This window comes from Excalfactoria chinensis, chromosome 3, assembly GCF_039878825.1.
Source record: "Excalfactoria chinensis isolate bCotChi1 chromosome 3, bCotChi1.hap2, whole genome shotgun sequence".
Classification (NCBI taxonomy): Eukaryota; Metazoa; Chordata; class Aves; order Galliformes; family Phasianidae; genus Excalfactoria; species Excalfactoria chinensis.
Window position 1 is genome coordinate 59,976,685 of NC_092827.1, and position 15,904 is coordinate 59,992,588.

The 15,904-nt window shown below is 41.9% G+C and overlaps 1 protein-coding gene across 2 annotated transcripts in view; it reads right to left on the reverse strand.

The window, feature by feature from the left end:
* Positions 1–256: 256 nt before the first annotated feature.
* The window catches only part of UST (uronyl 2-sulfotransferase), a 160,209-nt gene continuing 144,561 nt past the window's right edge, over positions 257–15,904 (reverse strand). Inside the window, exons 8-10 of one of the 2 annotated variants that reach the window (XM_072333475.1) lie at positions 7,962–8,241; positions 1,923–1,982; positions 257–1,412 (exon numbers count right to left, since the gene is read on the reverse strand). In XM_072333475.1, coding sequence (XP_072189576.1) covers positions 1,406–1,412; positions 1,923–1,982; positions 7,962–8,241 — 347 coding nt within the window. In that variant the 3' untranslated portion in view covers positions 257–1,405. Of the gene's footprint in view, positions 1,413–1,922; positions 1,983–4,045; positions 8,242–15,904 lie in introns of those variants that run through there. The other variant, XM_072333476.1, reaches the window with a different exon arrangement.

A 15,904-nucleotide genomic window follows, 5' to 3' on the forward strand; every position in this document is an offset into this window, starting at 1 on the left:
ATGATGGTACGTGCATATGTGGGGTCAGAGGAGGCTACAGAAGAGCCCCCTTCCCCCAGGCAGAGATGACATTTGCTTCCCGCTCCAAGAAGCCCAAAGCTTTTCCTTTGACTCAAAAGACATTGCTTTGGAAAATCAGAGCTGACTACATCATAATTCCATCCCCTTCTCCCAGTTTTTGAGTGATAAGGCATGCACGATGCTGCTTGACACTGTGATATTTATAAAACAAAGCAGAGGTCAAATTTGCTGAACAGTTTCCAAATTCCAGCGAGATTTATCACAAAGAGCCCCATGCACAGACCAAAGTGGCGTGACTGACAAGGGTGGGATTGTGGAGCCACTCGAAAGCCCGGTTTCCAGCCAGCACCGATGGGCCACATCACGCTCTTGGGGGCAAAACCTGCTGGGAAGCTTCAGCTATGTGGAGAATTCAGTCAGCTTTCACAACAGAATTTCTGGACAAGAGACCCCATTGTGAGGAGCTTGGTTTCATGCTCGAGGAACCACACTGTCCTCCATCAGTGTGGCCCTGTGTGAGGGGCAGCCTGGAGCTCAGCCCCAAGCAGCAGGCCCCATGCTGCCTTGCTCCTCCCCAGTGCCCCAGCCTCCCTAAAATAGAGGTGCTGCTCGGCCTCGCTTGCCAGCTTTCCATCCCAAAAAGTGCGGGAAGAAAGGTTTTTCCCACAGCAAGTGCTGATAGTTCCAACTGAAAGCCGTCCAAAGGAGATTTGGCAGAAATGCCCACCAGATAGCTACAACTGAGAAAGTGGCTCCAGTCTCTCACTCTCCCCAGACACCAGCCTCCAGGGCTGTTGCTGACACAGTCTGTGTTCTCATCTAAGGGCTGGTGCTGCTGAGACCTGTTTGCACCCTGGTGCTCTCACCTGCCAGCACATTTCATCCTCCTGCCCCAAGCCAGAGGGGACAGATTTGACATGGCTAAGCCTCAGTTATTTCTACAGAAGCAGGCCATGGCTGGTTAAAGTACGCAGTGCAGAAACTGGATCTGGAGCAGAGGTCAAGGTGACACCTCCAGAGTGGGCTCCACCTCAGCATCTTTGCCCCAGTACCACAGGTCAGAGCACGGCTCCACAAAGCACTCTGCAGAGGAGCAGGGATTACATCCGTGTTTGTTCACTTGTCCTGAAGGTGCTCCCAGAAGACACAGAGAAAACTTCCACAGAGTGCACTGCCGAGGCAAGGCAGCAAGGCTGGGCAAGACAAGGGACAAGAGCCGAGCCTGTCAGCAGGGAGGCACAAGGCCTGCACCCCACCTGGAGGCTGCCGGGCCTGCAGTGCCCCACACCAAGCCAGCGGTGTGGGGAGCGGAGCGGGGTCTGTTGTCTCACTCCATGTGGTGCTGATGGCTGAAAGGAAAGCCATTGCTTCATCTTCTGGGCTTCTAAGCACTGTTGGAAACAAAGGGAAAAAAAACAAACAACAATTTAGACTACATACGCAAACAGATTTGATGACTTTTCAGGAGAAGAAGTGACTATATCCTTACAAATGACTAACTCCACCAGATGTGATTTCATCCACCCACCCATCCTCGTATCTCTTCTTATCACCACAGGATCACCTGTCCCAAACTCAAAGCTAACATACAGCCACGCCATTTCTGAAGCTATCTGTTGTGCAATAAAATATGTAAGATTAGAAATAACCCTTGTCCCAAAAGGACATAAATATTTACTTAACAGCTGAAAAGTCTTTCATATTTGGGTTGTTAACTAAAAATTTTGCAAGTCTTAGGGAAAAGATAAGTAAACTAAACAATTCCATGGTACTTGTTTTGCCTTCTGAAATCCAGGACCAACGTTAGACTGAAAGAAGGTACAAGGGCTAAGACACTTGACTAAATTATCATCGGTGTTTTCTTCACAATCTTCCTGTGCAATGTTGGGAATATCACTTACCCACTGGCTGTATCCATTCCCAATGTATGAAATGGGGATAACAGCACTTCTTTACCTCCACTGTGGATCAAAAGGACAAAGATGTTAATCATTTTCCAAGATGCTCGGACCATACGGTTCATGCAGAAATACCTTACACAGACAGTCTTTGGGAAATATACCAACAAGATATATAATTTGTTCAAACACAAAACAGAGAATGTACAACAGGAAAGACTTGCAGCTCTTCATGGATGCATAGGTGCCTCATTATCACTTCTCCAGCAGATCTCTCCAGTGTGATCTTATGGGCCTTTTCTTCTTTTGGGAATAAGTGAAGAGAACAACAACCGTATAGCTGATCTCCTTTCCCTCCTCACCACACAAACTAGACAGGAGGCTCCTAATGGAGAAATCCCCATGTGCCATGGGAAGCCATGCTCTGGACTTTTGCATCTGGCACAGACTGTAACAGCCTCTGCATCTTTCCTGCATTCGAACTGGAGACAATCAAATGTCAAAAATCAAAAAAATCCCAGTTCAAACCTGAGAGATGCCACTGGCCTTTGCTATCTGACAGCACTCCCACGAGCCCTGACATTATCTACAGTCTCCTGTGCTGTCCTGGCATTTGAAAAGTGCAGTAATGCTTTCCTTTGAGGCACCACTTCACTGATGCACATGCACACTCAGCTTACCAGCAGCCTGAAGAGTTTTGCTGAAGGATGAAATCTTTGTATTGGATTGGGTCCTGCACATCAGATACAAGCATAGGTTATGCGCTCATACTCTGCCAAGCATTTTAGGTAAGGTAGCAATCCAGAAATGAATAGAAAAAGCCAAAAGAACACTATCTGAATACAAAACACATCTGAAGAAGCATTTCATTTTAAGCCATGGTCTCAAGTTTTCCAGATAGCCCAAGATATGTAAGGAGAGTGAGCATTCTGTGTGACACTTCAGCTGGATGCTCTATATCATCCTAGCGTTCAGACTGCTATTCTTAACTCTGAGCAGCACTGCCTGCATCTACTGCTATTTCTGCTTTTCACAGCACAGATTCTCCCACAGTCTATCAGGTTTCTTTGCTATTCTCCCTTCTGCCCATTGGGTACCAGGATGGGAACTGAAAGATGGTGAAAGATAAAACATGCTCCTACCATGCCAGGCTGACACTCGTGTTATTACTTACCGTAGATGACTGCTAACTTTGACTACAATCAGTTAAATGCAAAAGCAGACTTGCATTCCTCCTTTATGCACTCAGAAAAGGAAATCCACATGTTTATACTCAAAATCCACATCTAAATATACAATTGGTCAAACCTTACCATTTAATGGTGTCTGAAAGGCCAAATACTTATTTGTAGAAAATCTCCTCCATTCCCAACCCACTCCAGGGCTCCTGACATGTGTAGCCCGACACACCACTGCCACAACACAAACCACTATGGCACACTTGTGCTTCCATAGCACGCACCTATTTCCAAAAGCTTTCAACTTATCTTTTAAGTTCATTTTATGCTGCAGTGCAATTTCTGGACAAAATGATGAAAAATTATGAGATTTTTTTGGTTGCAAGAGAGATATTAGCAGCTAGTTTATGTTGGCTGAGGAAAACTGAGATGTAGCTTTTGACCATCAAAATAAGACTTCCTCCACCTACTCCTAACACTGCATTTTTTTCCCCGGTGGCTCTTTCTCACTGAGCTGTCTTCCTGCACACTTCACATCATACTTGTGTGCACCTAGACAGAGCCTGATTCAGCAAACACTTCCCAGAGATGCTGGGGTGTAACAGCAAAAGTGGTCCCAGTAATGCCACCAGTGGTAAGCAGCCACTTCTGAACCTTGGTAAGACATTTTCCATTCAAGTCCGCTGATAGATACTTCTATGTAGTACTCAGTTCTACTTCTGGTTTTGGCTCATGCAAACAGATAGATCGACAAGGTTTTGTACATTTGATCAAATCTCTGCAATAAAAGCCGATTCCTTAATCATAAAAGAGAAAGAATGCGGTGGTATTGTATTACAGCCTTCTAGCTCTCGAAAATATTACTGCTGTTGTTTTAGGCAATGGTCTAATGTCACAGATGTTCCCTTTCTTAAAACGGAGAAAAAGATCAGAGCACCATTACCCTTAACTGTGAATTACATAGCTTTATTTTTTTAATAAGCTGGAGAGCTCTATTCTTTGGCAGACCATGCTTTTCAGTTTGATAAAGAGCATCCAAGTTGGCATTCAGTGTGGTTTCCTTTGCTAGTCAAAAAATGTACCTTTGTATTAAATATTTTTATTTAGTGCATCAAATATGACAGGAGGAGAGTTCAAAGGCTAATACCCACAGTCCTGGTCTCCAATGTTGAAAATCTGTAATTTTGTGTCTTGATGATACGATGTACCATTGCATTTTATGACATTCAAACAGTTCATCAGAACGGCACAGTGGTAAAGACTCACAAATGAAAACACCTCAAATACATCTGCAGTTTCACGTTCGTTGAGTTCTCTTGAGGTACTTCTACACATATAAATAGAAAACATTTTATATACTCTGATTTTGCCATACACCATCAGAACAATACATGTGGAAGAGAAGTAAACTAAGCAGGAGAAAAAAAAGGCACTATTTGTCGCTGCAATTGAAACTTGAAACTAAAATTTATTTTTTTTTCCAGAATGCTGCTTTTTACCAGTGCTTGATTCTCTCTTTAGAGCAAGTGAGCTGATATTCACTCGCATTATAGCATTGCTTAGGATTTTTGGAGTTTTTTGGCCTGGCATCCAAATCCCATGTCAAGTACCATGCTGTATGGGGACCAAGCTGTTTCCTTTCTACATAAGACTTTCTTACTTAGCAGCCATGAAGCACATGACACAAGGTATTTTGGGGAACTTACTGCATCTATCTCTGGTGAGCAAAATAATTCTGCTTTCAATCTCACACCTCTGGACAGTCTGGGACACAGAAAGTAACCCAGGAACAACCGGCCCCAATCTCACTGCTAAAGTCCAACCTTTAGATAATAAACTACGTTGTATAAAGTCCTGTTCCATCAGGTGCCATTCCACACATCCCCACAGCCAGTACACTCAGGCAAGAAAACCAGTGTAAGCAAGCAGACTATGGAGCTAAGAAGAAATGCACAAGTTTTATTTTTAACCATTGCTGGACTGAAAAATAGAGTCATATGGCTTATTTATATTTCAGGAGATGGTAGTGAATAAGTTAAGGAATATTTCATCCCAAAACATACTTGCTTTCATTTATAGCTAAGCTGAAATACACATATATTTTCTTATCTTCATAAATGCCAAGCACCCACCTTTTTCCCCCAACAAAGATTTACACGTACATGCATGGCACTTCCTACAAAGCTGTTGTGGGCTGAAGCATTAAAAACAATGTTTTTCTTCGAATAAGAAGCATTAATCAGATCAAAATATAATCTTTTAAATCAGTTTCTTCCTGAGCAACTTAAAATTTGGAATGTGTTGAAAAGTTTCAATAAATAAGTCAAAGATTAACCAGCTTCACGCGTACCTTTAACAATTACATCAAATGTGTTTAATGACAGACAAGTAAGCTGTAGGACCAGGAATCTTAGATGCTGTGTGCCAGATAAATTTATCAAGTACCATTCAAGGAGGAGAGGCCAGGTTAATTGTTATGAAAAATACAACAACATTAAAACCTAGCAAGTAAAGTGTTTAACAGTTTTTGTATTTAGGTTATAAGTAGTGATGGCTGAAGATGCCATTAAATAAACAGATAAAAATAGACTTAACAGTAAGCGGCAGTGAACTTGCAGGAATGTGTTAAGTGACTGATTGTTACAGCGTTGGCAAAAAGTGTCAAATGGAACTTCTGAGAGGTGAGAATATTAATTTTCTTTCCAAAATATAACAATTCCACAGTGTGTAAACTAATCATTACTCTTTCAATGTAATTTCATAGAAACCACTTAAAATATACAATGCAGCAGATTCATATTTTAGCTAATAGGTTAGTTGTTATCCATGCCACTTTCAGCTTTCTTTAATGTACTCCCTTATGGTACTGTATTTCTACCACCAGCTTGGGATGTTAATGAGAATAGAATTTTCTTTGTAGCATTTGCTGTAAATAAACACCTTTTCTTAACATAGAATCATAGCATCACCAAGGTTGGAAAAGACCTAAAAGATCATCCAGTCCAGCCGTTCACCTGTTACCAATAGCTCCCACTAAACCACGTCCCTCAACACAACATCCAGTCCAATGACTACACTTCTTTATTTTTGCTCTCTGTATGTAGGTATGGTAAAGACTGACTGGTGATGGAAACAGGTCATCATTGGTATTGGCTCTCAGCAGGATTGTGGCAGAGAAAACTCTTGAAAAAACACATCTGAGCTTAGCCTGAGTTTATACGCCTTGTCCATCACAAGATAACTTTTGCCTCTCAGTTCACACTGAAGGATGACCTTGCAGACAGAAGTCATACTGCTGTAGAGCAGCTGTAGAACAGGAAGCCAAAATGACCTAGCAGATGTTTGAGAAGATACGAGTAACTTAGACACAGCAGCCTGACTCCTGATGTGAGACTGACTGGCCTCATCCTGGCAAGGAGCTGCTTTCCCGTGCCCTGGAACAGGAGCTTATTGCCATTATCTTCTATTGGTTAGCTTCCTCCAAGCAAAAGGCTAAGGCCTCATTAAGAAACCTGAGCACTACTGACGTCAATTCTGTGCTACCAGACCAGTCAGATGTTGAGCAGTCACTGAGCTGCTCATCACCAGAGGCCCCAGGACACCTACCTCAAAGACACTGAATGTGGGATCTACTCCCATTTCTGATCCCAGCCTCCACCGCTCCACTTCCTACCATCTGATAGTACTAGTTGCAGTCACCAACAAGGGCAGACTTTCACAGTGCATCTTGTAACAATGAATTACAAAGCTGCTTCTTCTCTTTGTTTTATAATTCCAAAGTATTTCAACTAGAGAGGTTGCGCGTATCCTTTCTATTAATTTTATTTCTAGCCATACTAAAAGCAGATGCCTGTGGGGGCAGCTGTGCTCTGCTTCACACAAGAACAGTTCAATTCTGTGACCACAGAAACAACACATACACCGAATCAGAGCTCCATCTCTTTTAAGTTTTTTTCACTGAGTGACTTTTTTTTCTATACCTCTTTGGATTTCTGGTCCATAATAAAAATTAAATATCTACAAACAAATACTCTTCCTGAACATAAAAACCATGCCTTGCATCTTTTCCTTCAATATCTAATAGAATCGTACTTAGCTGTAAGAAATAAAACTCGGGTTTATATCACCTGTCCCAACTCTTCAAATTCTTCATCCATTCTTGCCATTCACTGACTTGGTAACTTTTTTTACTGTATGAAATGGAAGGACTTACAAAAAATATCTAGCTTCTGTAACTTGCCTTGTTTCCACTCACATTAATTTGCCAGAACAGTAGACTCACTCCTCCCACACTGAGAAATTCAGAAGCCATTGTCTAACCCAGTTTTGAGCCTGTTATCCCGAGATGTGAGCACATGGCAAAAGCTCTGACTGCATCACTGGAATGAACACCAGTGCTCTCGGGGCAGAGAGGCACTCTTCCCAAATGGCTCACTGCCTTCTCATTTCCGGTAGTTAATGCCACAGTATTATGCAATGATGACTTGCTTCTGGAGAAAGAGAGAGATTAGAATCTGTAAAATTCACTTTGCAATACTGTGTGATGTATTTCATGTTTTGCGGATGCCCAGAAGACTGTGGTGTACTCCAAAAGTTATTTTGTGATAGACAACAGATAATTCTCTCTTGAAATACCCTACAGCAAGAAACCTATGGAGCCAACATAGTATTAGTAACATCGAACCCACAAAACCTGGTATCTCCCCATTGCCTCAACACGTGGGAACATTGTATTTTGTTCTGTTTTAAATGCTGCTGCGCATTAACTCAGTTTCTTAAAGAATTACTTTTAATAATAATTAAAAAATCTTAAGAAAGCTTGAGGGGTCACCAGAAGAGAAAGGTTAGCTCTTCCATCCATCACCTTTTATAGATATCCTCTAGCCACTTTTCATCATCTTCTTCCTCATCGTCTATCGGTTCCTCTGTTTCCAGGGGAGAAGGAATGAAGAACTCAGGTCTGGGACGTGGTTTCCTCATATGAGACTTCAGTCCAAACTTGCGCTTTAAGAGGTGGAACTGTTCTTTGACATAGTAATAAAACTCATATTCATATCTCATACGTTGGTAGAGGATCTGTATTGCTTCTGGAGAGGGGACGGTCTTTTTCACTGTCACAGTCAGATTGCCAAGTTTCCTATGTTCTGTAAAGAAAACAAGCAACATAGCAGGTACTGATTAATGAGACCACACGTAAACTTTTTTTCTCTGGTTAACATTAAGGCACGGCCGTAGTGCATTACTAGTACACATGACCTCAATCCGCCTCCTTCGTAATGTAAATATTTTTATTGATTGAAGTTAGGCTTAGATGTTCAAATATGGCTAGTTCACACATAGCGTTTGGAATTGCAGACAGAATCAGAGAATCACTCAATATCCTGCACTGGAAGGGACCTGCAAGGATCATGGGCTCCGCATAGGACCACCCAAAATCAAACCATGCCTGAGAGCAGTGTCCAAACTCTCCTTCATCTCCAGCACTTGGGACCATGCCCACCGTCCTCTGGTGCAGACCCTGTCCCTCACCCCCAGCTGCCCCTCCCCTGACACAGCTCCATGCCGTTCGTTCCCTTGGGCCCTGGCATCGTCACACAGAGCAGAGCTCAGAGCTGCCCCCTCACTCCCCTCACAAGGAACTGCAGGCTGCCATGAAGCCTCCCCTCAGCTCCTCTGCTCTGGGCCAGACAGACCAAGGGACATCAGCTGCTCCTCACACACCCTGGTCTCCAAACCCTTCACCTTTTTTAAAGCTTTCCTTTGGACACTCTCTAATAGTTTTACGTCCTTCTTAAAATGTGACACCCAAACCCACACGTAGTGCTCGAGGTGAGGACACTCAGCACAGAACAGACGGAACAACCACTTTCCTCACCCAGTGGCAGTGCTAGCCCTGCTGCACCCCAGGGTACGGTTGGCCCTTCTGGCTGCCGGGACATACTGGTGGCTCATGTTCACCTTGCTGCCAACCAGAACTCCCTGATCTCTTCCCAGGTTGACCATGGAGTCACTCCCTCACCTTTCTATTCACTGAGGATCTTAACTGGTGAAGCAACATAGAAATGGAAACATACTTCTCATTGAAAAAGTTCTGAACATTGGAGGAATTCAAGAGGATTTGTCTACTAAGCACTGCAAACAAACAAACAAACAAACAAACAGAACCGCACAAAAAAGCAGACTATAAAGAACATTTCATTTTTCAGACTGGATTCTGCTATGTTGAGTGGTATGGAAAAGAGGAAAGAGAATACACTGGTAGCTGCCACCATTTCAGCAACAACAGAAGTGTCAACAAAACACACCTGTAGGTCAGACTCATCTTAACATGCACCAGGTCCATTGTGTACTAGTTCTGTCTGGGATAGAGCTTCTTTTCTTCAGAGGAGCTGATATGGTGCTATATTTTTGGATGTGTGATAAAAAAACAGTGTTGCTAACACACCAAGGTTTTAGTTGTTGAGCAATTCTTGCCTTTAAGGAACGGCAGAGCTATTTACTTCAACAGGCAATACAAGATGTCCACCTAGTGAACACAGCACCAATGATCTCCAGACAGAAATTACAGGTTACACAGGAAAAATACAATGAAAAGGTAGAGAATGGCTTTTTGAACATGAAATTCTTTCTCTCCATTGTATAAGATTAATGCTCATATAGCTTAGGGTGTCCATGCCTAGAAACACACAGACAATGATCACACATTTTCCTACTTCAGAGTAGAGATAAAAACTAAAGAAAAATAACAGAAAGCTGTTCGTTTAGTAATACTACAGAAGACAGCAAGTGCTGCTGGGCTGGACATTCTGCTTTTCATTTGGTTTTATTGTGTGAACACATCCGGTGCAGAAGAAAAACGTTGCATCTGAAAGAGGTATATTTTCACTCATTTTCACGTACCAATTACAGCAGGGTAATTCGTAATGCTGGTAGGATACAATATGAAAAGAGAAGAGCTGACTAACTTAATACTGTCATAAGTCACAAAAAAAATGATTTAAACATTAACTTCATTTTGCATTTGTACTTTTAATTTATCCCTAAGGAATCCCTAAGGAAGAATGGCTTTCATTAGTTTGTAACAATTAAAATATGCTGTTCTGTAATTAAATAGTGCTTTTACACCAAACTTCCTCATTTTTAGCATGGAGATCACTGTCTCTAGGCACATACCTAGATAATTAGATAACCTAGTATATATAATTCTTTGTTCTTTAGTTAAACTAGTAATGTTGATATATGCTGTATGCTTGTAGACCGCTCACAGATTATCCATTTGTACAGTTTTAGTTAAAAAGAGTAAAATTATTAAAAGGTACAAAAATAACATTTAAGAACGACTTAAGAGGTGATCTTTAAAATGCTGTCTAGGTTAAAAAAAAGAAAAAATGAAGAAGTAAAAAGGAAAACTCTAGAAATACTTGCATTTAAGACTGACATTACCATATAAAGCCTTACTCTTAGCTAGTGGATGGGCTGAAATGGGTTTTCTTGTGAAAACACTTGTCTCCCCCTCAAAAGCTTATTCTCTTCTACACTGCCTATACCCATAGATTGAATAGACTAAAAAACATCTTGTCTTCTACAATTCTTAATTAGTTGTTCAAGTTGTTGTTGACGGGCCTTAGACAAACATGTTCAAGGAAGGACTGCTGTACTCCTTGAGAAGGCCTGAGCCATCTTTCGATGATGTAGCACTTCAAGAAATTCCTTATTCTGATGCTTGGTTGGCAGCTTCCACCAGCTTTGCAGTCTGGTTTTCTTTATAAACCCAGCAGCAAATATACACCACTAAATATTTCATTTATTAAGTCTAAGTCTTCACACCACTTGCCAACTGCATTTTTATTTTACGTAGGTTATTTCTGTTACAGAAAACTCCTTTTACATCGCTGGAAAAAGCTCTTTATTTATACGGTCCCTCCAGGACTCTAACTGGGAAAAGCCACTTCTGAAGGCCCCGGCTCCCTTTGGTGGCTGCTCCCTCCAGCAGAGAGAGGCACTTGTGTTTGGCTCAGGAGTGCTGCCAATGATGACAAGGTGAAAGGTGCTGGGTTGTTTTTGTGGGGGGTGACCGGCACGGGCAGGACTAACCGTGGGGTGGCTTTCTGGTGCTGTGCCAGGCAGTGGCCAGCTGCTCCACACCACCCTTGGGGCTGGCACAGCCAGGGCAGAACAAGCAAGCAGCTTGCTGCACTCATGGGCTAAATCTGCCTGGGCTTTGAAAATGCAGTAGGCATGAAATAGAGGATCCCCAGAAGTACGCAATTATTCTTTACTATATGCATGTACACATGTGCATATACCTATGCATACAGACAGAAACACACACACACTCTGAAAGGCGACAGGAGCAATGAACATTGTTGTTTTTTTGCTTCTTTTGGTTTGCCTCTCAGTGCAACTATCAGCAACTGCAGTCCTGCAAAACACTGCTTGTCAGAAGGGACTGTGCCTGGCCTCAGGCTCAGCACGTTGATCAAACAAGCCAACTTCACTTTTTTTTTTTTTAACACTTTTAGATTGGTTTCTAATCTTAAATGCTCTTGAAATGTTCCCTAATACAAATATGAATGAAATCACAGAACTGCCCCTTGAAATCGCCTTAACACCTCTCCTCATTGTGTAAGCGCGATGGAAAAACGATGCAGATTTGGCTTAAGGCCAAAATAACAATCTGCGTACGCTACATAAACCGAGCTGTCCCACCGAAGGACCCCACTTTATGACCTTTGAGATCGCTAACCTTATGGAGGGCAGCAAACAACACCATTCACTTTTTAGGCTTATTATTATTATTTTAAACGGTGGGGGTTTCTGGCATTCTTTTGAATTAATAAAAAGAATTCACCACACAGGAACCGAACCCCCCAGTACAGCCTGCTCAAGCCTTGCATTAACATGGTGAAGACTAAACTGACACACAGATATAGATGAAGAAAATTAAAGACTTCTGGGTTACCAGGTGATGAATATTTACTGCTACTGTCTCAGCTCTCACTTGTTCTTTCTCTCTTTGAATTTACAAATAAATTGTGTTATTCACTGCAGTAATCCAAGACACAGGAAACCAAAGATTTTTTTTACGTTTTGTGGCTTAAAAACCTTGGATTGCCATATTTAGACAAAACGATCCTAAAAATTAGCTCCAAAGAGGGGTTTTGAACTATGCCTTCTTCCATACCATGATACAGAGTTGCTCCTGAGCTGTGGGTGAATGCAGCAGTGCTCTCCCACCCAAAGGCAAAGGCGGAAAGCCCTGCCCCAAGGCCTGCTGCCTGAGGGCCGTGCGAACACGATGGCTGTCAAAGATAGAGTAAGCTCATTTCCTGCAGCCAGGCAGGGAGGCCCCACATCTCAGCTGTACTCTGTTGAGCTGCGGTGCATACCTATTGCTCCATGGTTGTCAATGGAAATAAAGGTACGTCGCTGCGGTTAGACGTGATGTACAGACCAGTTAGAGCCTCTGCCTGCCGTGCCACTCCAAGTATTGGTGAGGCACTAAAATGGGACTCTGATGGCTGTGCTATAAATTATATCCCCTCAAATTATGAACTGCAGCTCAGCCAAAAAAAGATTCAGGCCCAGTTCACTGGTTTCTCAAACTTAAACTTTTCATCTGGACTCCTGAAGGACATCAGGGAAAGAAGTTTTTGGGATAGCAGAGGAAATGCTGCTTTCACACTTGCAGGCTGCCTTTCCAACAGGGAAAGGGATGGGCAGAGCAGCCTGGCTGCACACCATGGCTGGGTTGCACTGCTCAGCATCAGGGCTTTTTGTGGTCACTGGCTGAAATAAAGTATTGAAAAACAAAGCCCGTGAAAAAGTAAGTGGTGACTTGACTCACAGCATCTACTAGCTCTGTCTGAAATACTCTGGCTCCCACTTATTAACCTTATTGCCTTTATGCACCGGGGACTGGAAGTAGAAATTAACTTCCTTCTCAGTTATCCACATTAACAAAATAAGGTATAAGATTTAACATTTAGATAAAGATTAAATGTTTGTGTGTGTACCGAGGACAGTGATGCTAGGCTCACAAGTAATGCTTACTTTGTTTTAGCATTTATATCTTAAATTACTGTGTTTCTGTCATGACAGAAGGCAACTCAACTCCAGAGAGTTGGAAGGAAATCTCATGCACACCTCTTAATTGTCAGATATGGACAGGTGCCCCTGAGCAGAGAGATTTCTGGTAGCAAGAACACCCAGAACTTCAGAGACCTACAGTTCTAGGCCAAACTGATATCCTGCTTATCAAACAGGTATCTTGGGAGCAAATACACCAGGCTGTAATTAGTGCAGACTCTGCAAAATCATGGCTGTCAATGACAGAGTCTGAACTAGATGAGACAGTTACAGCAGATCGCTTTCTACTTTATTACCACTTCACTGAATAAGGAAACCAGAGGGAAGAATAACATCACTCTTAACCTAATACAATTTCATTATTAATATTAACACAGACAAACCATGGTCTGCTAGGTTATCACAGCATGATAACCTAGCGGAGAAAATGGAGGGAAGCCAAAAAGAAATTACCCAGGAACAGTTCACAGAGGCATTCTGAAAGGCATGTAATCAACTACAAATGCTGATGGATGTAAATGGGAAGGAGGTGTGGCACCAAATGACAACAAGGAAAGGGGGAAAGGGGAAAAGAAAACATGAGCAATAAATGTAAAAAATATGCTGGATCAGTAAGGCTGAAAATAACAGAAGAAACGTCTCCTGTAGTATGCAAGTAACTTTTACTGAGAACATGCTGCAGAGGTAAACACCACACTGGCCTGGCTGTGAACTGGACAATGTAATAGTGATACATATCCAACAGTGCTCTGAAATACTACTTAAGCTTTTAAAGGCATTATTTCACTATTACGAAACACTTGCCTTACAGCACATTCAGAAACACAAATATATCTCTCTCCCATACTTTTTAAACAGCTACCACTCTCTGAGGTCTCTTCTCCAGCCAGGAAGTATTTATCAAGCAGTTTCCAACTTCTCTCTTGCAAACTTTTCACAGTACCATGCTTTTGTCTCTACCAGTTCAAAGCTATGGATGCAACAATGTAGATTTCCAGCTGCATGGGACACCTCAGCTAACTTGCCAGTACAGCGCACTGCCTGTGGTGCTGCTCAAGCCAGGAAACGTGCTTTATCTCATGCATGATCAGATAACAAACCTCAACAGGATCTTCTAAGAGACTCCTTTTATTTGCTGCAATTTATGCATTGCATTCCCAGTCAAGATAAGCTAACATAGAAAAAACAAAAAAACAAACAAAAAACAAACAAACAAAAAAAAAAACACCAAAAAGCTGAAAATGAACCCCATTGGTATGAGAATGTGGTCAGGTACTTTTACTGCTGTTTAGCAACTTGTGAACGGAATGAGACAGAGTTGGAGGTGCCAAAACCAAAGTCATCTGCAAAGGAAATGCCAGGATTCTCTAGTTCAAGTTGCTGAGAGAATTGCTAAGTTTGCAGTTCATATGAAATTTCTGATGTATCTTTTATAGTTGTATAAGTATTACTGAATGGATGCAGTCGACCTGACCATCTGACAAAACCACCATGTAAAAACAGATTCTTACAGATCACTTGTGAACAGAGATGCACAGTAAGTTAGGCAGATACTACCAACATTCCTGTTTTCTCTTTTTTTTTCTTTCTTCCTTTTCTTTTTTTTTTTTTTTCAGAAGGAAGAGAAAGTTGCAGTGACAAACCTGAGCTGTGCTCTTCAGCAGGAAAAGCTACACCACAAATACGCTGTGCAGAAAATCTGCAAACAGGAATATAGCCTGGGATTTAAGAACCTCAAGCAGACATCTCATCTTTGTGCATCGAGTCACTGCAGAGTGCTACCTGTGATTTGTGCTTGCAAAAGAGAAGCTGTAGAAGAGGCACGCAGTGCAAGTTTACAATGTCTACATGGGATCGAGTGACGTGGAGGTGTCTTTATTTCCATATATAGTATTGATGAGTGCAACCCTGGCGTATAGCATTCGGCTTTGTAACCACATCCTAAATCAGACAGGATACGAGAAAAGCCTCAGAATGAATATCAGGGTTGGAAGGAACACTTCAGAGAAAGGAGATACATTTGGTCAGCTCTGTTCAGCTGTTCACCAAATAATAGATTGAGAAGTGACTTGTTTAGAGCACCCACATACTTTAATGGTAAGAAAACTACAGATACTAGAGTTGGTAGCTGAAGCTAGAGTTTTAGTGGAGAAGGTGACTAATAACTAGAACAAAATGAAAGAAAAAATTGTTTGATTTGCTGTCACTTGATATTTTACATCTGATCCAACTGACTTAACCAACTCAAGTTACTGATCTCTGTGCAAAAGCAGGAGAAACTGAGTGGCCAGTAACAAAGAAGAAGCCAAGCTAAATGGTCCAGTGGTTCATTTAAGTCTTTCACAGCTGCACACTACAGTCTTGCATGTCTCAGCTTCCAAGCTGCTTGTGAAAACCTTTTTGTCAGGCCCTCTGAGACACCTAATTGAATGTCATTTTAGGAAGATGTTTTAACACCTCAGTTACTACCAATTCCAGTCACTGGCTCTTCACCATGGTGGCCCACCACCCTGCAATATAAAGCCCTGAAGGAATGTGAAACAACACGAGGTTAAAATAGAAGTTTGAATACATGATCTTAAAAATTAATTTTAAGTGCTGCCCCTTCCCATCTGCCTTGTTCTTATGAATATTACTGGTAATTGCTTTGCATGAGAATAATTACTGAAGTGAAAAAATAGAACAAAAATACTAACAAAAGCACAAAAGTAATGTGCC